Source organism: Amblyomma americanum, chromosome 2 (assembly GCF_052857255.1).
Source record: "Amblyomma americanum isolate KBUSLIRL-KWMA chromosome 2, ASM5285725v1, whole genome shotgun sequence".
Lineage (NCBI taxonomy): Eukaryota > Metazoa > Arthropoda > Arachnida > Ixodida > Ixodidae > Amblyomma > Amblyomma americanum.
Window position 1 is genome coordinate 13,586,864 of NC_135498.1, and position 20,124 is coordinate 13,606,987.

The window sequence follows — 20,124 nt, forward strand, 5'->3', positions numbered from 1 at the left end:
ACGGGCGCCTTAGCGTTTTTCCTCCATAAAAATGCAGCCGTTTCGTAAACCGTTGCTGGTTTATGTCTGCTTGCTCTTGTACCATATGCATTTGGCCCAACGCTAGCCTACTGGCTATGGGTCCAAACAGCTTTGACTATATTTTTGGACCTTGTATGGGAAGGAGCAGGGAATGAAGGGGGAGGGAATCGCCTACGATTCATTGATGTCGCCCTTGAATTACACTAAGCCTACCGAGAGAAAATGTAATTCTCATGTGTCGCCTATAAACTGCTTCGTCTGACATGCCAGTGAGAACGTGACACGGCCCTAAGGGGTCGAAAGGCTTGGGCCCCGACCGCCTCCAAGAGTTTCCACTCCATCTAAGACATGGGATCGTGCCGAAGCTCGGAGAGAAAAAGAGGCAAGGTCAAAACTTAACAAAAGTAGTTTATTTGCTCCTCTTCGAAAGGGGGGGGGGGGGGGGGGCGACTGGCTCACTCGGAGCGTCGAACGGTCTCCTTCGTTGTGACCTTGGGATCAACCAGGGGCCTCGCGTGGTCCGGTGATAGTGGACTGGTTGTCTTGCCAGGACCCTGGATGGGTCAGCTCGCGGCTGGATTCATCACAGGGGTCTTCCTCGCGTGAGTGTCGGCGACTTAGCGAGAACTCGCTGGATAGGAGGCAATCGTCTCATCTCCGTGGCCACCCGAGCTCGACTGCGTACGGGACCTACGGGGATTTCTTCTGTCCTCTCCTCTGCTGTCGCTTCCTCTCCCTTCTACCCATCACTATGTCCTCTTTCCCTGCGGGGGATGCTAACATAAGTCTTTCTCGTGCATTTGACACAAGGCCCCTCTCGGACGATTTGATCCTCGTAACTTGGCCAGATAGTTCGAAAACTGTACAGGCAATGCGAGCGTTCTCGCGCTTTTTAAGCGCCGCGGGACTTGCTTCGTGTTTGTGATGTAAGAAAGTGTGCCTTGTTTTTTTTGTCTTTTTTTTTCATCTGCCTCCTGCCATCAGCATCATTCCCCATCGTGACCCCTTTTTTTCTCCTCCTCCCGTTCCCCAGTGCAGAGTAGCAGACCAGATAATTATTTTTCGGCCCAAGCTCTCTGCCTTTCCCGTCAATAAATCCTCTCTCTCTTCCCTGAGGGGGCAGCCGCACACCCTAGGAGTCGCTTTCCGGTGCCCTTGACAAAGCTAGGTCATCAAGTGGGTTGCCGCGGCTTGTTTCCTCGGAAGAGGCCCCCCACTCGGGACGCCGTTTCCTGTCACCTGAGACCGGTGGCTCTTCGCGGGTGACGTAGAGCTTGGCGCCCGCGTGATGGCCTGTGGACGACACGTCACCCTGGCGACCGACGGCGGCCGAGGCTATAACGAGTCATGCGATCCGTGGGATGTTGAAATGGGACGCTGTACGGAAGCTTGAAGGTCGAGGCCGAATTACAGGGGAAGGTTGTCAGATGTACGACAGGCGCACGGCCCGTCTGCCATCAACAACCAGATGGGTAGTCACACATGCATACGATTGGACGAGCCAAGCCAGTTCTGTACATGAATTGTGACGTTGTGGAATTCAAGCAGTATTTCCTTATAGTACACCCTCGCTTTCATGACGAAAGTCAGGCAGTTCCGCTCAGCATGCTAAGGCGGGATGTGCGAATACAAAGCGTCGTTCGGGTTGCGTTCCTTGTGGGACCACGACGTGAAAAGTGCGGCGTCCTTCACGAACACTGTAGTCCAGGGGAAGTGGTTGAAGACGCCGTTCTTTTCCCACAGCGAGGCACAGGCGGAGCGCGATGGTCGGAATTATTTACAGGCAGCCTGATTGTGGTGCATCGCAACATCATCGTTACCACAGACTCACTGACTCCAAGATGGCTGTTGACTAGGTTGCGCACCCTGGGTCGGACTTTGGTCGTCACACTGGTCGGCTTGAGCCTTCTCTGCTCGCCTCTTGACGAAGCACTCGATGGCCCAAAGAAGGCTCGTTGCCACCGATATGGCGGCCAGCATCATGTACATGCCATCGTAAGACGATCCTCTGTCCCTGTAATAACCTGAGAAGTGTCAAATATAAGTGTCATGACAGTCGCAGATCGAACATCTGTTATCCGAGCCGGACCTTATAAACTATCTGTCCGTGCTACACATGTAAGGCTGTTTAGAGCATTAAAGATGCAGGAAAAATTAAAGCAATTGTTTTAGACTTCTAACCTGCTTTCAGACTGAATACGTGGCAGTGAAGAAAAAAAAAATATGCCGGAATGGTCAGATGACTTGTGGTGTTCAGGCAGCCATAGCGCTGCCAGACTATTTTTTAGGAGCCTGCCTGCAGGCCCTACCCTGCAATCAGGCCCTCCTACAAAGCGGTTTTACATAATATCCTTCAAAATATAGCCGCCATGATGTTCCAGATACGCGTATTTTGAACACTGTTCCACACGTGAAGCTGCTTAATTGGAACATTGTTCCATATAATTTACTGATGTGGGACGCGTTTCTTATAGTCGTAGTTCCTGTCTGGAGCATGTGTGTAACAAGGTTAAGAGCGTATAAAAACGAAATAAGTTCTTGTCATTTCAACTGCCTTGCTGCCTTCGGTTGACTTGGCCGGTCTGTAGTGAAATCTACCACAAGCAGCATGTCAATCTACTCGAAGCAGCACGTCTTTTATCACCAATAGTGGAACGACCGAAGCAACAAGTTTTAGACACACATGAGTTAAAAGGCAGCAGGCGCAGTGGGCATAGCTGTGCTAAGGGAGTTGCTTTCACTGGCGCATCCATACACTCAGATTAGCAAGCAGTCTCTGCACATATAGCCGCCATGGCCAATGTGACCATACACCTATGCATAGTATACCGTAGTCTGCACGGGTAGCCAAGAGGCCCAATATGTCTTCGCTTGAAGGTGCCAAACAAACAAGAATCGAACCAATATTTTTACCCTTAATAAAGAGATAATAACATCGACAACTATAAAGCACCTACTCCACAAACTTCATTGGCCGCCCTCTGCGATGTTCCTTGTCGATTGCTGGGCTCTACTTTTGACAATTAACCTCTGCACAGAGGCAGACAGTGAAGCCTCCTCCCGAATGTTTTTCATCATTGGGGTAAATAGCAAGAGTGACATCCGACGACAGTTTTCAATGGGCCGGCTGCAATGCGGAGTAGGTCCAGCTGGGAGACCTTTTTTTGAGGACTAACTTACGAAGAAATCAATGCAGTGAAAAGACATGCGGCAGCGCGTGGAACACTTGCCTATTACGAGGGGCCTCGGAAGAGCGGAGAGGCCATTCACCAGGAAGTGAATTCCAATAGCCATGGGGAGTTTCTTGAGGCCAAAATACTCCACAAGCAAGACGGAGAAGAGGATCATGACACTCCCATTCGTCAAGCCGAAGAGAACGCTTGCAGCTCCCAGGAAGGGCATGGAGTCCGCGTAGATGAGTGCCACAAAAGATAGTGACATGAGGAAGAAGCCCATGGCCATGATGTCTCGTCTGCATGAAATCGAGCCCCTAAATAAATCTGGGCTCTGGTTCCTCCTTTGCTCTTTCTTAGCCTGCCTGTTTTGTCGCCATCTCTAAACAGCCCTTCATTTTAGTAAGAGTGTTACCGAACAGATTCCACCTTCACCATTCATCACGTTCCTACGTGGCACTCGCGGTAATACAGTACTTATTATGTCCGCCGCTATGGACGAAGGTGGAGCTGGTGAACACTCTCAAGTTTAGGTTACGCACTACATTAATACGCCCGAAAGTAAAAGATTGGACAGCAGCCGCAGTAAATCAGTTAGTAGAGCACCAGACGCGAAATTCGAAGGTCATGTGTTCGGATCCCACCGGCGGCAGTGGGTGCTTTTCTTCTGCTTTCTTATGAATTATCTTTCAGCCTATACAATTAGACTGTTAAATTCCCGCTGAGTAACACCACAAGTAAAACAAAATAAACAGTCCCGGCCTGTGCTCCACGGTTTCGGAGGCCGGCAGTTTCCTTCATGCATCATAAAGCTAGAGATATTGAAGTCTGTGTAAATAGACGTAAAATTTTCTGTTTCAACCAAAAAAAATATCAATATTAGAACAACGGAATATTTTTTTTAATTTTCAAACGGAAAACGTTCGTATCTTCGAGATATGCGCTGTGACATTCCGTGTGTGCTACGAGGATCCACGTTCGACGGCGCGGCGTAGACGGAGACCCGTGACAGCGGCATCATCAATTACCCAGCCATGCTCTTTGAGTGACGACCAGAAAAACCGGACCCGCCGCCGCCCCGGGGAAACAGGCTTTATCCTCCCCAATTTCCGGTTACATTCCAGGACAAAGGAGCTGTCAGCGGGCCAGAGCGCGCCGTACCACAGCCGACGCTATGCGCTACCGCGAAGACGACATTCTTTCCCTCCCCCCCCCCCCTTTGTCGTGGGCTATCGCCGGGAAGGCACCCACAGCTTCCCAGAAGGGCCGCGACGGACACCTGTCATGGCGGACAGGCAGTACTCGCCAAGAATGTGGAAAGACAGGCGCTAGTGAATTAGCTCCGAAGAGAGAGCCTGTGTATACTCTCACTTGAGAGAGAGTGGTGGCGTTTTTGTTGTTTATTTAGTTTGTATTGTTAACAGACTCTGGGTTCGAGGCTAAGCCCAACCCAAAGGGGTGGTCCCCATCTCGCATGTTATTTTGGATTGGAGAATTGATGCTTTGGGCGGGCCACTGGAAATGACCGCCCTTAGTCCTTTGTTAATCAAGTGCTTAAAAGCGCATGTAAACGGATGCAGTTCAGTCTGAGCTGGGGCTCCATGCTTAGCATGTAATGTGATGCTACTTAGGCACTAACCTGCCCGGTCGATGAGTAAAGTAGTGCAAAGTTTGTTCTTTTGTAAATTCAGTTCTGCTTTTTCCAGTTTAACTCTGTGTATATGTATGTTGTAAAATTATGCTCTGCTGTCATCATCTACAAGCTCGCCTCCTGTTCATCTTCCAAGCCGAACGACACTAGAGGAAGGGTTTGTGAACCATCCTCGAAGAAACGGACGACTATTGAAATTCTACTGCAAGCCTGAGCTGAGGACGACATCGTTCGCCAAGAGGGCCTTCAGCGCCGAAGCCCGACGGCGTGCAGCTTCTGCCAGCAACCGCTCGAGCCCAACTCCGGAGCCACTCCATCGCCCCCATGAAGTCGTCGGCACGTAAGCTCGGACGCCCCAGCCTCTGATGTATAACCTTAATCATGTGTAATTATTGAATATACCTGTTTGTTTAAACTGAGCCATACGGTGTCTCTTTGCCTCTCCGTCCCGTGTGGACCTGCGCATTATGGGGGTCATCACAGCGCCACAGCTTGCTGGCTACTGAGTGCGAGTTGCTGTCACTCTCAAGAGAAAATTAACGAAGTACGGAAGCCAGGAATGCAGGAAGACATTGGGATTGCTGGAATACGTATCTGTTATACACTACGAGGCATTGCGGCAACTATTTTGGAAACACTGCTGTGCAAACCTGGAGGTTCCACCTCGTCGTCAGTCTTCGTCGGCTAGCATAGTTCCGTCTTGTTCATGGACTTTCACCCTATTACAGCTTTGAATTGTTGCCGAGATTTTTACACCACTTTTAAGGACATTGACAGCGTGTCTAACTGTACCAAGGAACCGTCAGCGCAAAATAGGCGTGGCGAAGATGAAGTGTCATGTTCTGGCTTCCAGGACGGTTCAGACATTATGCATGTGAATTGCGCTGAATTTGGTGGACGAGATGCACTGAATTTGTACTGCGGTAAATGCAGCTTCGCTTCCAGTACAATGTTCTGATTTTATAAGCGTTTGCTGCTCTCCAAGTGAAACAATGATCCAAGAGAACCACAGTAAAAAAAAGAAAAGAATGGACACCACGTCTGTTACATCAACTAACAGAAGTGTATTCGTTGGCTACAGTTATCTTGGATCATGCATTAATTAGCTCAGAAACAAATTCTTCTGAAACAATGAGCAGCGATGAGCTATCAGGTTGTTGCTTCCAAGCAAAAACCAGAAAAAGTTGTCATTATGAAGACAAAAAGACAAAAAGTCCTCGTTAACGTTCGTCCAGGCGTGACAAGCGTATGCGCGTAATTCTTCCGTCTCTCTTCGCGTATTTGATGTTTTTTTAAGTATGATTTTTGGTCAGGTCAGTTTTCACAAATTAACTTACATTCACTTTCTGTCTCTCCTCACAATCACTCAACACTCACAATATTACGTGTCCCTATGGCGATTGCAGTCCATTCTACAAGCACTGTGGTCCAAATGTGGTCATGTGAGGGTTTACTGGTAAATCCACCACTGGTGCTAACAAACAAACGAAGATAAAGTGCATGCGGCTTTGTATTGCGCATGTAAACCACATTTATCCCCGAGGAAAGTCGATAGCTTTTCTATCATAAGCACTATTCGCCGAAAAAATAAATTTGGTACCTAGGTTCAAAAATAAAAACCGAAATATATCCACCGAATTTTAGGAGAATAAAAATTGAGAAGTGACTTTCCGATTCCGATACGGTTGTTGATTCCTGTCGATAACTTTTCCTACCATTTCGCGCCTCGTCATTTTCCAAACACACGTCCAATATTCTTAGACAAAAAATTTAAAATATTGTAAAATTGCAACGTACTGGTATGTAAATATCGAAGGCAATGGTCCTTTCTTATGGTATGTAGCAAAATTTTCTTTTTCTAGCGTTTCCATCCCTCACGTCGAGCCGTTAAGACTGCCGTTGGAATCCAATGGGGAAGGCTTTTGGCGACAGCAAAAACATTAATAGCAAAAAAAATGCAGGCATGCCGGCAGAAGATCTGCGGATATATTGGTTGTTGCAGTGAATTCATACAATGTATGAAAAAATTGCGTTCATAAACTCTTTCTCGTTCAAAAATGCCTTTGTCTGGATATGACTAGCCACGAGCAGCAGCATGCAGTCACTATTCTGCAACGTGATTTCCAGATTAGTTGCTGTTAACACCTGCTGCTGGAGAGTTAGTTCCGAGAAAACTCATTCTCTGCAAGCGCTAATAATATTAGCCTAGGCGCTGCTGTATTCAAATGCGATAAAGGAAGGATTTCAGCAAAGTGAACAAATTATCTGCTCGTGGCAACATTCGTTCTAACCAAGAACTTGACGCGAGTTGACCCCCAGCCTGCCAGTCTAGTCGCTATCACAGACACCAGTCGTTTTCGCAGAGCACTTCCAAACGCAATATAAGCCAATTTGGTGACTGCATATCAATATGCATTTCTACCACTTTGCCGTTTACTGCTGCCGCTCTCATTCCTTATTCTCGTTTTTTTTAACCGTCTTGTTTTTATCCTATTGTTACCTGTACTATTACCTGTGCTTTCCTGCTTTGTTAGCATCTTTTTCTCGATGTAATTATGTTCTTCAGCCCCTTCCCTCAGCAATATTTTTCGCATCTTTGAGTGAATTAACAAATAGAAATAATTAGTACATAATTAATTAACTAAAAGGCTAAAAACTTTAAACTTCTGAGAGGCACCCTATAGCGTCAGGGTTCGTTTGCTAAATCGTAAAAAGCTTCGTCCCTAGCATGGCAAGTTTAGTACTTATCGTTACAGCTGCTAGGGAGAGCAAATAATATTGTCGGCTAAAAAGTGTAAATATCGCAGGCAGTAATTAGACGGCACGATCGTTTTAAGACTTGGTTCACTCTTGGGCTGGACTAAATGATTTGAATTCGACTAAGCAAGAAAGCTGTACTTGGTGTTGTTACGTTTGGAGACGCCAACATGCCAAGAATATTCAAGCCACTGAGAAGCATCAATCGACAGAGGCTTCAAAACGCCATCGACGGGGTTGCGGCGCCACGAATGCAGGTGATGGCGTCTACAAGAGACCATCCCCGTTCCCCCCTCCTGCTGGGCTGAAACGGCCGTCCGCTGCCTGAGAACGGCTTTCGGGAACCTGTCGTTTGTTCTCAACGCCGGGCCCACCCGGGACATAACGACGTCCTTCTCCCGGAGGGGACGGCGGGGGAGCCGGAAAGCGGCGCGGGGCTGCAAATGAGCCGTGGCAAATGCGGCCATGTTTGACTAAGCCAACGACGCCAGAATCCTCGTGCTTCGAAAACAACCTCGCCTTACCCTAAGTGCTTTTCCTTATACGTGGAACCTTCTGCAAAGTGCAGTGGCATCCTTTCGTTCCCACGCTACCGCTGTGAAGTGCAGGTGACTGACCTTCGACGCTGCTTGAGGCCCGCTTCGGGCTATTCATCACTGCTGCCTGGACAGTGCGGACCATAACTTGCCAGAAGTGGCGAGAGTGTGTTGTTGGCGGCGTCCTGGAAGGCGGACCCTAAAGACTGGACACGTGATCTACATCACAGTGATTCGACGCATTTTTAATGAACTAAATTTCCCACCTAGGGACCTGGGGACAGCGGACCCTATTTAAGCAGCGATCTGGCGTGTGATCAACCAGCTCCCGATTCACTCTTTCGAACTATGTAAAAATGTAAATAAACCCTTTCAGTCTCTTCACCTCGAAGCCCATCTCGTCTCTTCGTCACCCCATAACGGCAGTTTCCCGATCCGGAACCCGTGGACCGCGACCTTGGGGAGAGACGGCCCAGGCGAACCAGGGGCCCGCATCTAACAACTGGTGGCAGCGGTGGGATCGAAGCGCAATCCCCCAACACGGTGGCCTGCTATGGGGTTGGAGCCCCACTCCTAACAGTGTGAAGCCCCGCGAACTCAGCGATGCCAGTCTGCGGCGCGACTAGAACCGTACCTGTGGCAGAGCTTCTTGTCCGACAATATTCCGGAGCAGAAGCGTACGACGAGCTCCCCGCCGCCGTAGCATGAGAGCAGGGTAGCCGCTGCCAGCTTGGACAGTCCCCTGCCCATGCCGTGGTCCACGACGGTCACGACGAACATGACCAAGCTGTACGCGAACACCACCCCTGAGAGTACGACCACGTAGTAGATGGGCCGCCTCATGAAGCTCAGCTCCTCCCGCAGGACATCCTTTCTGTTCGGCGCCTCCTCGACTTTGGCAACCTGGATGAACCACACAAAGAAAGGCACAACATTACCGTATACGCCTCTGCAGAGCGACTCCCTTGACAGAAGCACAGGTGCTCTCCCGGTTGATGGCAAATGTGTACGTTGTGTTCTACTTGGAAAGGACAGCCTCAGAGTAAAGAACTGAGCAGAGGCGTTAAAAATCCAGTTGTAAGAAGGGCAGAACTTTGATCTTGCAAAACTCAGTGTCCTCCCCAAGTTTGCTGGATGGGAACTCAGAATACTCAGAGACCCGCATATCATTCCTGTGCCGCATTCTCGTAGATGATAAGGCGCAAAACTCAATGCTAAAGGCGAGCATAAGGTCAATGACCACGTCAGTTCAACGTAGCGACGTTTCTGAGCCCGCTCAAGGATACAGGTCCCAAAGATATGGGCAAGAGACCCCTATCAATCAGTAAATACTTATATCCACCTAAAGGAGGTGCAGGACACTCGGAGACCAAGCTCCGACAAGCTTCTGGGTCCTATGTATGGCTACTGTGCCGCACTCAAAGCGAAAACCGGCAGTATTCGAGAAACCTGTCAAGTCAAGCCGCGATCTGCTGTCAGTCTTTTTGCAAAGCCTATATTCAACACGTTCGTCCTCGAGAAAATCCTGGCGTGGCGTATGAAATTCGTAATTGTTCAAGGGCACCAAGAAACACACGCTCGCGCAAAGAGACGAATGAAACGAGCAGACTTTCAACTACCTGATATTTCATGATTTCTGAACTGCAATAAGAATTTAGTGTATCTTTCACTCTTGAGCGGCCGTATCTGTAGGCCAGATGGGCCGATGTATCAACATTCGGCAAAGACGGCATCACATCTCGTTACGAGGTAGGCCATGTTTGCATTCATGTAAGCATTGATATGATTGCTGCGGCTTTCCGAGCTTCAGAGTTACGGAAATCTTGTTTTTACGCAGCGATCAGATAAGTAGGCGATCGCCGAAGCGTTTCTAACCGCGAAAAAGTAAAGACAGCACCATTTAGCATTCCGCTAATATTCACACGAAAAAAGAGTTTTCTGGCGAGCGTATAGTAGAGGTTCCACATGAGCTTTTTATCGGGCTTTTGATTTTCCTTTTGCTTGTTATCCTCTATTGGTTCGCTACCACATGCGGCAAGCTTTTCTGCTGTCCTCTTCGTGGTCGAATATTGCTGTGATTAGTGTCATGTGTCATGGGCCTGGTCTTTCCGCCTATATATGCGTGTTTTCCGGATAACTTAGTTGTTGAAAGTCAGTGAAAGCGTCGTGCGGATGTTGCTTGTGTTTATTGGTGCTGGTCAACCCTAGTTAGTGCAGGCTTCGCTTAGCACCTATGCTATTTTTTTTTGGTTTATAGCACTTGTAAAGGCCCTAAAACATCCTCAATTACTTTTTCAAAACAAAACAACAACATTTACTTGTCTACAGGCATGGGCAGAATTTTGTACAAAGCGTCAGAACAGCTAGAAATTGTAGCATAGAAACGCCGTCATTTGTTAAATAAGTAATGAAGGCGCCACAAGATCCATTTTATTTTGAATATGCACGTGACACTAGAAACTTGAAGTAAAAGTATGTTACTGAGGGTGATAAAATTTGCCTGGATGTAAACGTCTGATGACACGCTGCGAAACTGACCGTTTTCGGAAATATTATATACTGCGTTCGTTGAGTAACACAACAAAGCACCCCAAAAGCGATATGATGAGCACTATATTCGTCTGAAGGGAGGTAAAGTGACTGCTACCTATAGAAGCGAAATGAATTACCACTGATTACGCAAGCAAGTCAATATATTGCATGTAAATCATCCGTGCAGTACTCATCCTTCCTTTCATTGTCCTAATCTTCCATGCTCACCTAGTGAATAATTCCTTCTGCTATCTACTCAGGCGTGTATGCATGCAAAAATTATATAAATTATAGGGCTTATCGTCCCGAAGCGACACATCTTCTTTGAGAGACGCTGTAGTGAAGGGCTCCGGATGAATTTTCTGGGGGTCCTTAACGTGCATTGACGCTGCACAGCGCGCAGGCGATTTTCTATTCCGCCTCCACCGAAACACGGACGCCGTGGTCGAAACTGAACCCAAGACCTTGGGATGAGCTGGGGAACACCAAAGCCACTGAGCCACCGCGGTGGGGCTGCTTCGAAAATGTGTGTTATTAACCAGATAAGCTGTGGCGTATGGGCAGCCAAAGTATTACCGTCAAGTGTGAAAATCTTGCGCGCAGATCCTAGGTTTATTTCCTAATGAAAGAGATGTCGTCCTTCTACGCACACCACAACTGTGTACTATCAGCAAGAAAAGAAATGCGAACAAGCTCTCAGCCAGGGGAAGCTCAATGCTATAGCGGAGGGTAATCTCACTGCGAAAGAGCGGAGGCTCTTCTTTGGAAGCGTTTATTAAACTCGTTTGTACTTCCTCTACAGGAGCTAATATGCTGGCCTTTTCTGTTGCCACCTCAGTTTTCTTGTTCGCGTTTCGTTCGGTGCTGGTAGTACACACGGCACCCGATAGGGGCTAGTAAATGCGCAGCACAAACAGCCCGTTTCTCAGCGTTGCTTAAAGGCATGGCGTCCCCACCAGTGCGCTCTCGTGTGCAGTGTGTGCGCGCGTAATTCTTACTAGGTCGTGTACAGACGTTGGCGAAGCAATAGCAGGCATGAGAATGGACACCTACCTGTTTGAGCGGCTCCACTTCGTTGGCAGCGCCATCCGCGGCGCGCTTCTTCCGGCTGTTGCGCGGTTCCGCGATGAGCAGTGATCCGGCCAGCGCGTTCAGCGACAGGCCTCCCACGATGAGCAGGGTGCCGCGCAGACCGTACTGGTCGTTCATGTACACCAGCAGGGGCGGGAAGATGAAGGAGACCAGCGTGCCGCCCACGTAGCTGATGCCGCTGCCGGTCGCCCGGTACCTCTCGGGTCACGCATGGGGAGGAGGGGGAGGAGGAAGAACGGAGGATGTTACGCACAGCTACGACGATAAGCGCGCACGTGAACTTCGACTGTTCTTAGATGAACACAGTGGCAGCAACGGACACATACATATAGCAGCACCTGGCTGTATGAACACCACAAATTCCAGCTAGTGTCCACTCAGAGGCTGCAAGAGCGCTGCGTTTGGAGACTGCGCATATGGAGCAGGAACCTGACTGGTTCAATATACCGTCTCGCTAGCAGGTCTTCGTTGTGATAACAATTCTCGGCTAACATAAAAATAACGGACGATTTAGCGTGGTTAGGCCAAATGCGAATTCGGTGCGCTAGCATTTCGGCTCCAGGTTCGGTTCTCAAAGTCAAGCAGGCTTCAGGGAGAGATCGGTGAAACAGATGAGGGGGGGAGGGGGCTGAGTGGAATCTCAAATAAACCAGTTCAGTTGTGAGTACTCAGCGTTAGTATTGTCCTCCCCTTCGTCCTTGTTTGTTGCGGTGCTTTTTCCTATTGCTATGATTGGCAAGTTATGAGCAGGCGTAGCACCGCACTCTCGTCTAGGGGAATCCAAAGGTACGTTTGTCACGCTTAAGTTTATGAGAGATATGTCACCTCGTAAAAATATTCTCCGCAAATATCTTCTGAGTCTTAAATACATGACGTGTTATGATAACGCCTAGTTGAAGACATCTGCCCAAGTTCTATTTCACAGATGTTCACATCGAGCCACCCTGCCCTCATTTTTGCTCGGCACTGTTATCCACAGTTACTGGCTGACAGATAGATCTGTTTATAACAATTAATATAGCGAAGAGTATAATATCATAAAAAATGGTGCTGATCAAGCTCATTCCCGTCAAAAACAAGCGAGCTAGATGCAACTAGCAAATTTGTTCAGAATGATATCTGTAAGAATACGTTTCCAGAGTGCATGTTCATTTTAAGCCTAATCTGAGCAGGGATTAAATTCAAATGCATAACATATGTAAATAAACTCACAAGTAAACACGTAGACAGTTAGATGTAGAGGAAAAAATACTGGCTTGGTCTGCCCACAAACCAGGCACGACGCCTTGGCCTCGTTCCCAGCGTTACACTGGTACACGGTCCTCTCTGCACGCGCCGCATAGCCCCGCGTTTCTTCGTGGGCCGTTCGCGACACACTGCTATGAAAACAGCTTGAGTACATGCCAGGCAAAACCAGCATATTACTGCTTCCCAACTCATCGTTCCCGAGTCTATCGCTTTGTTCCTGCTCTACCTTCGGAGCGCACTGGGATTGCGTGTACGTCCGCACCCCAACACAAAATTACCCCGTGATGCTAATATACCGGACAATACGTGGATGGTTGTTCGAACAGAGATTGCCATTATGCAGTTTGTCAGCGAGCACCTTTTTTTTTTTCGATATACTTGCCTTGCGGCGTAGGAAAATGGTGTCGATAAGCTAGGGTACACTTACTTTTTGAAATAAGTGTTGATGGCCACCATATTGGCGGGGAAGATCATGCCTTGACCTATGGCTGTTGCAGAGAGAACGAAAGAGAGGAAACAGTCATTGTCGTTGTCAGTCATTGCCAGGAATGGCATTCTTTGCCTCGCCCAGTGTTCCCAGAAGTGGAAAAATAAGAACATGGTGGCACTCATAACATTCAGCCTACGCTGCCAGACGCCCTTAAAGGGAGGATATAGAGCGCGGGAAAGACAGGACACAATCAGAGACACCTGTGCGGTCTCTCCCGGGCTATATCTCTTCGCTATGTCACACCAATTAGCCGAAAGTGCTACACTTGAAGGCAGTGTTGCTATGCTTTTACGGAACAAGACACGCACGGAAGCAAAGAAAGAAGAGAGAAAGGGCATGAAAGTCATCAATCAGATAAGTCTGGTGGCATCACAAAGAAAATGATAAAGCCGTGCGGCTGATGAGCGTGTGACGTCAATGAGTGGCGCCACCATCGTTCGAGAGGAGCGCTCTCCAGGCAATCTTGCCAGATGCCTCCCGAATATAGTGTACTAGAATACTAGAGTACTAGAGTATTCTAGTTCACTGTACTCCCGAACGCCGATCTGGAAGGATGCCGCCTAAACCCTCTTTGCAGTCTTTAATCAACATCTTCATCACACATCAGTGACACAAGTAGCATCACCGCGCTAAAGGCTTTCGCCTCACCGCAGTTTAGTTCAACAAAGTGCCCCCCTGATTTTTTTTTGCACTTCATGCCGAGGGGGACCCTGCAGCGCGTGCCCGCAACTATGCCTAGACTCCTCCACCTACTTCGCCATTTCGGGAATAAAAAAAATATTGGGTGAGGACAGTGCAACGCCCCCGATTTGTATATTGTTTTTGGAAGCCTTGAAAAGCTGCTATTCGTTATACGGTGGTGCGTTGTGTAAACACCAGTAAAGAATATTAAATGCTAACAGGTAATGGGAGGAAAGACAGCCATTCCAGAAGTAAGGGTGTCCAAGAGAACATGCTCTCCCTTAAAGCAATCGCTCGAGACAGTTCCATTCCATCTTTCGATCGTTACTGCCCACCGCGCTTAACTCAGAAACATTTCATCACCGATTCCACATTTCTGTTTAAAACTTCCTGAAAATAAAGTGGGAAAGACGTGTGTGAGAATTCAAGGATGTGCCAATCTCTTAGAAACACCGTTGGAAGTATCTCAAAGAGCATGGCCTTCTGCCCGATTAACATCTGCCATTTATACCTTTGCACTTTGCATTCACGTGCAAAAGAGCTGCGACGCAACAATCACAAAGCCAGTATTTCTTCGTTCCTCCACATATGTCTGCTGCTTCGGAGCCGATGACATGCGAATGTTGCCCATACCTGTTTTCTAAACACACACACGCACGCGCACGCGCACGCACGCACGCAGGCACACCAAGGCTATGTTTGGCAAATTGGTAATTACTCACAAAATGTGCCACTCACTATTCGGTGGAAGACGCCGCGCGTATGAACAAAAGAATAAGGATTCGTTTTGTTATTGTTTTTCGCGAAAACAATGCGGTTTTTAAAGCGTGAGTGGAGAATTTAAATTTATAAACCAATTGCCCTCTGTTTTCTTGGATGCCAGATCAAGCTACACACGCCAAGAGTGCGAATGGCAAAGATACGACCGTGAAGTGGATTGTTGTTGCACATTTTAACGATTTTATCGCAAAACGGTGGAATACCATTCGGGCTGCAAGCAACTGTGTGCGCGGACGGCTCTGTTGGCCGGTGTGATCGATGTGTTCTCCCGTGGATTATACGTTGCTTGCGTTTCGAACGAAATCCAACTTCATCGTCCACTCACGGTAAGCCTACACGATTATGTTTCATAAATTTCGTCTCGCAAACGACTCTAAGACGAGCTGTGTGTGCAGAACAGATTATCTGCGCAGCGACAAACTTCCTATCCTCGTTTGTAAGCTGCGTTGTAAGCAACGGAAGCCATCGGGTTCTCGACTAAAGCCGCTTGTCTGTGCAGCTATGTTGTTCCTATCGCGTGGAAAGGCAGTACTTGCAAAACCCGCGGGGGTAAGCTGCTCCTCACAAACTGTCTATTTGTGTGTGTGTGTGTGTGTGTGTGTGTGTGTGTGTGTGTGTGTGTGTGTGTGTGTGTGTGTGTGTGTGTGTGTGTGTGTGTGTGTGTGTGTTGTGTGTGTGTGTGTGTGTGTTGTGTGTGTGTGTGTGTGTGTGTGTTGTGTGTGTGTTGTGTGTGTGTTGTGTGTGTGTTGTGTGTGTGTGTGTGTGTGTGTGTGTGTGTGTGTGTGTGTGTGTGTGTGTGTGTGTGTGTGTGTGTGTGTGTGTGTGTGTGTGTGTGTGTGTGTGTGTGTGTGTGTGTGTGTGTGTGTGTGTGTGTGTGTGTGTGTGTGTGTGTGTGTGTGTGTGTGTGTGTGTGTGTGTTTCAAACTAGATGCACGGCCAGAAATATCATTTAGCTCGTGAATGACGGCCGAAATGGAACTGTGCGTGAGCTCGATTGACTTGGCGCCTCCAGAAACGCACACTCACGTTCTGAGGTGGATTACATTCATTTTTAATCTTTCTCTTATCGCCTGCCCAGACCACGGAGTGCTGTTCATTGACAGGTGTGCATTTCTTGTTACGTGTACACGCTCGCTCGGTGCGCGTCGTGGACAGTGACGTTGCACTAAAGAAGTTTTGTAACGCTGTGCTATATAATGGAGCACGGTGCGTTGGTAAATGTTGCAGTCAAGCGACGCTGGAGGAGCGTTAATAACGTTGGTGGTTGAATAAAAGTCGTTGCCGGCGCGAATGGCCTGTGCTTTCATTTTTAAAGCAGAGTAAAGGTCGCCTCGACAGGAGATGCCTTACATTTCGTTCTGAGGGGTTAGTTCATGAATTTCTCTAGCGCGAGAGGCATAGAATGCGTTTCTGTTCTCAGACTGCTACATTACGTAAACGCCAACGTAATTCGGCGCTTATTTGCGCCACGAATGCAATTCAACTCGAATTGTGCTATGGCTACGCCTGTGGTTGAAGAAGTTCTTTCTTTGAAATAGTTCCTATTTGGAGTGTGTTCGTTGCTTACGTTGATTTATCTAACAGCGTTAGGTTGGGTACCTGCATGCAAGAACCACCTCTGTTCGGGCTGCACTTGAAGGCAAAACTAGGTGAATTTGAGACGGCGTCTCATCCTCACAGTTACGCGTATGTTGTCTCAAGCTCACGTCTGCTTTTGAAATGGCGCAGCTGCAGCCACTATGGGCTGTTTCAGTTTTTCTGGTTAGTGAACGCGGCATGGAAACGCTGTAACCCGCTTGTTTGAAAGAGCGTGCGCTGATGTATGAGTATGCTGCTCCGTCTTTGTGCATTACGTTATGAGCTCAAAACTGGTGAACTGGTTCGCAGTCTGCCTGATAGGATTTGCATTGCTTGTGCCCGTTGGAGTGTCAGCGTATGTACCAGGCTTCACGCAGGGTATTTTGAAGCGCTTGTTCAATAGCGGGTATAAGAATAAGTGCTGTAATATTCTCCTGTTGGGATCGTTGTGTAAGAAGCACTGAATGTGCATTTTATCGGGACGGCATTCTGAACAGCTCGTAGCGAGTCAATGATATGTGGCACGATTCTTCGAAGTTTTCTTTTTCATTTAATGTAAACGGAATGCAATTCATAGATCAGTATTGGCAGTAGGTATTCACTATAGAGGTAGAGTGCTCCATGGATTGTTGGTCTTGGTTACAATGTTTTATGAAAACCACTTAGAATTCGTCATGCGTATTTGCTGAAATGATGAAGCCGGCGCGATGGCTCAGTATAGTTATCGTGTTTGTCTGGTGACCTCAAAGATTCGGGTCAGATGCCGGCCTCTGCGATCACATTTTGATATAGGCCAAATGCTAGAGGCCTGTGCTCAATGCCATGTCAGTGCATGGTAAAAAACCGCAGATGGTCGAAATTATCCACAGCCTTTCACTACAGAGTCTGAGTGGACACAGACGGCTGATTAAGCAGGAATATTCGCACCTTTTCTACGTCATCGCTTAGAATGTAGCCCGCCTAGAAATTGCAGCGCATAAAAAAGATGGCTGCAGGTTTAGCATTGCTAAGCACTAAATATTGTTCGAAAGCACGGTTTCTTGCAGGTGGACACCACCGCTACGTATACCTGAAAGCGTGATTGAGGTGTCCACTGACCCAAGGAGCAAGTTATGCGCGTCTCCAACTTTTTCATCGTCTGTGCCATTTTACCCAATGTAAGCCAACGGCCTATGCTCCAGTGCCGCGTTTCTGCGGAAATGTCAACGCCAACGCGTATTCGGAAATGTCAACGCCAACGCGTATTGCTCTTGTGGCGTGTTTACCACAACGTTATCCACGCCAGCTCATGCAGCGCACATCTCTCTGTCACTACTGCCACATAGTTACAAGCGCGAATATTAGTTCGATATTAGTATTCGCTGATGAAGACGACGATGTGCAATGCATAGCATGAGTGTTTTGCAGTTTGACACGAGGCGTGATCGGCTGCAGCGATAACATGGTGCTCTCGAGCAGTGGCCAGCGAAGGCGATCTGTTCGCGCGCTGCCGCGGGTTCCAGTTCCAGTCGCAGCAATGTTTATTTTATTCATTTGCTTATGGCTTGCCCAAGGTTACTCTCAAGGTCAAGCTTCACACAAACCGGGCAGACGGTTTTACTACTGACGCTTTGTGAAATACTTGAGCAATGATTGTTAAGAATTCCACTGTTAGAAAATGCATAACCTTCTTCGCAAATAATTTCAGTGTCTCCATATACGTTCATTCTTGTGCGCATGCCTGTGTAGTTAGCTTTGTAATTTTCATTGTGTCCAACGTACTTTTAGTGATTCTGTGCCGGCTGTCAGGCATGTGCATCCGGGGCGAATTAAGGCCTCGTCAGATGGCAGGGGAGTCTCCTTTTGCCTTACCTCGTGGGCATATTTCACATCGTGTCCGAAATGAATTGAAATTGAAGTACTGCTTTCGCGCTGAAAGGGCTCTTACGCTTCCCGCCACACACACGAACTGCTTTGAGGCGCTTTTTGAGCCCGAATGCCGCGTCGACGGCGCGCGCTGTATGCTGGACATGACTGTGAGTGAAGCTGATGACTCAACTGACTGCTTCGCTGGCAAGTCCAAGATACTTTTGCGGACTAGATCCGACTATAGAGCGTTGCCTGTAGTGATTTGGGCCAGCATGAACTTTGGGACACAAACGAAGAGAGACACATGGAACACGGAACACACTCAGTGACACACTCAGTGACACGGAACAGGTCTCAGTGACTGGCACTACTCCGTTGAGTGGCATCAACGAACAAGAGACGGCCTCGCGTCAACTGTAAAGCGAAAGCACCGGGAATGCTTACACGTGATGATGCCTATACAGAGCGTGATTCCGATGACACCGTAGAACACCACGCTGAGAAGTATGCCCACAGCCACGAACGTGCTTCCCAGGAGGGAGACGGCACGCAGCGGCAGCTTTCGTAACAGGATTCCGGACAGGATACCTGCAAACCAGCCGTATAATTAATGGCACTCCGTTTACGCAGGGTGTGGTTTACGCCTTTGATGAGTGTGACAAATGAGCGGAGCAGCGGACAGAGCGCCGATTGCCGCTTAAATCAGTTTTATAGAGGCCATCATAGTGCATTTTAGTTGACTGTTTGCTTTAGTAGCAATGCAGATAGAGCAGCCGCATCCTCTCCGAGTCAATTCAATTCAGTGTTTATTTTTCACAACATGCTGGAAGGTTTTCGGGGCTAAAAGCTGCACTGGGCAGCTTGACGTGTCCACTGAAACCTTCACTTGGCTCTACAAAACCGAAACAGCAGTGCAAATACAACACATCGTAAAGACAAAAGGATATCACATTTAATGAATACTTCACATTACATTATATTTGAGCATATCAATTTACATGCAGACAACAAACAACAAGTCAGGCGGCTTTCAAAGCACAACATAACTGAAAACGAGCAAGCTTTTTACACCGCAGTTCGTAATGAAATCTCTTGAAGTCAGATGACCTCCCCCAACTATAGCCTTAAAACTGCGTTGAAAATACTCACCTCTAGCACGCTTACCATTGGGTAACGCCAGATTCAGCTACAGCTGTAGGCGGTGGTGACAGTATAATATTGTTCATTCATTAATATTTGTCTTCAATGGTGAATTGCGCGCGATAGCACTATGCTCTCACAACTGCGCGCGTCACTGCTCTCAAACCACTCAACGTGGAGCGTCGTCGTGGCGCGTTGTAATGACGTCATGTGTGGGGACCAGTGAATGATGATCAATCGGCGTGGCGCTGGCTTACGCCGACGCCGCGGAACCGGAAAATGTGCATTTCACAGCTCTCCCTGTAAAAGCGGTTAGTGGCGAATTTCGGAGGCTAAGTAGTGTTTAAATGCAGAAGGCTACAAAGGCTTCAACGAAGGTGTCAAGTCCCCATGCGAGAGCTACATGTGAGAGATGGAACCGAAAAGTTGATTGTCCAGTGAACTATTTCAGCGCATACGGAGTCCACAGTCAAAAGAGTTTTGGAGAATCGTTGCATGTTTTGGTTTAAAATAAGCAAATTTTCTCAAAGTCTTCGCCCATGCATAGGATAGTCTTGAGTGAGTGCTCAACTTCATCACTCCAGGAAATTCATTTAA

General features: G+C 48.0%; 1 protein-coding gene across 1 annotated transcript in view; it reads right to left on the minus strand.

Moving 5' to 3' along the window:
• Nucleotides 1-472: 472 nt before the first annotated feature.
• The window catches only part of LOC144119542 (uncharacterized), a 59,816-nt gene continuing 40,164 nt past the window's right edge, over nt 473-20,124 (minus strand). Inside the window, exons 9-14 of the mRNA XM_077652125.1 lie at nt 18,832-18,975; nt 13,438-13,498; nt 11,724-11,958; nt 8,773-9,041; nt 3,252-3,493; nt 473-2,045 (exon numbers count right to left, since the gene is read on the minus strand). Of these exons, the coding sequence (XP_077508251.1) occupies nt 1,849-2,045; nt 3,252-3,493; nt 8,773-9,041; nt 11,724-11,958; nt 13,438-13,498; nt 18,832-18,975 (1,148 nt within the window). The 3' untranslated portion in view covers nt 473-1,848. The remainder of the gene's footprint in view (nt 2,046-3,251; nt 3,494-8,772; nt 9,042-11,723; nt 11,959-13,437; nt 13,499-18,831; nt 18,976-20,124) is intronic.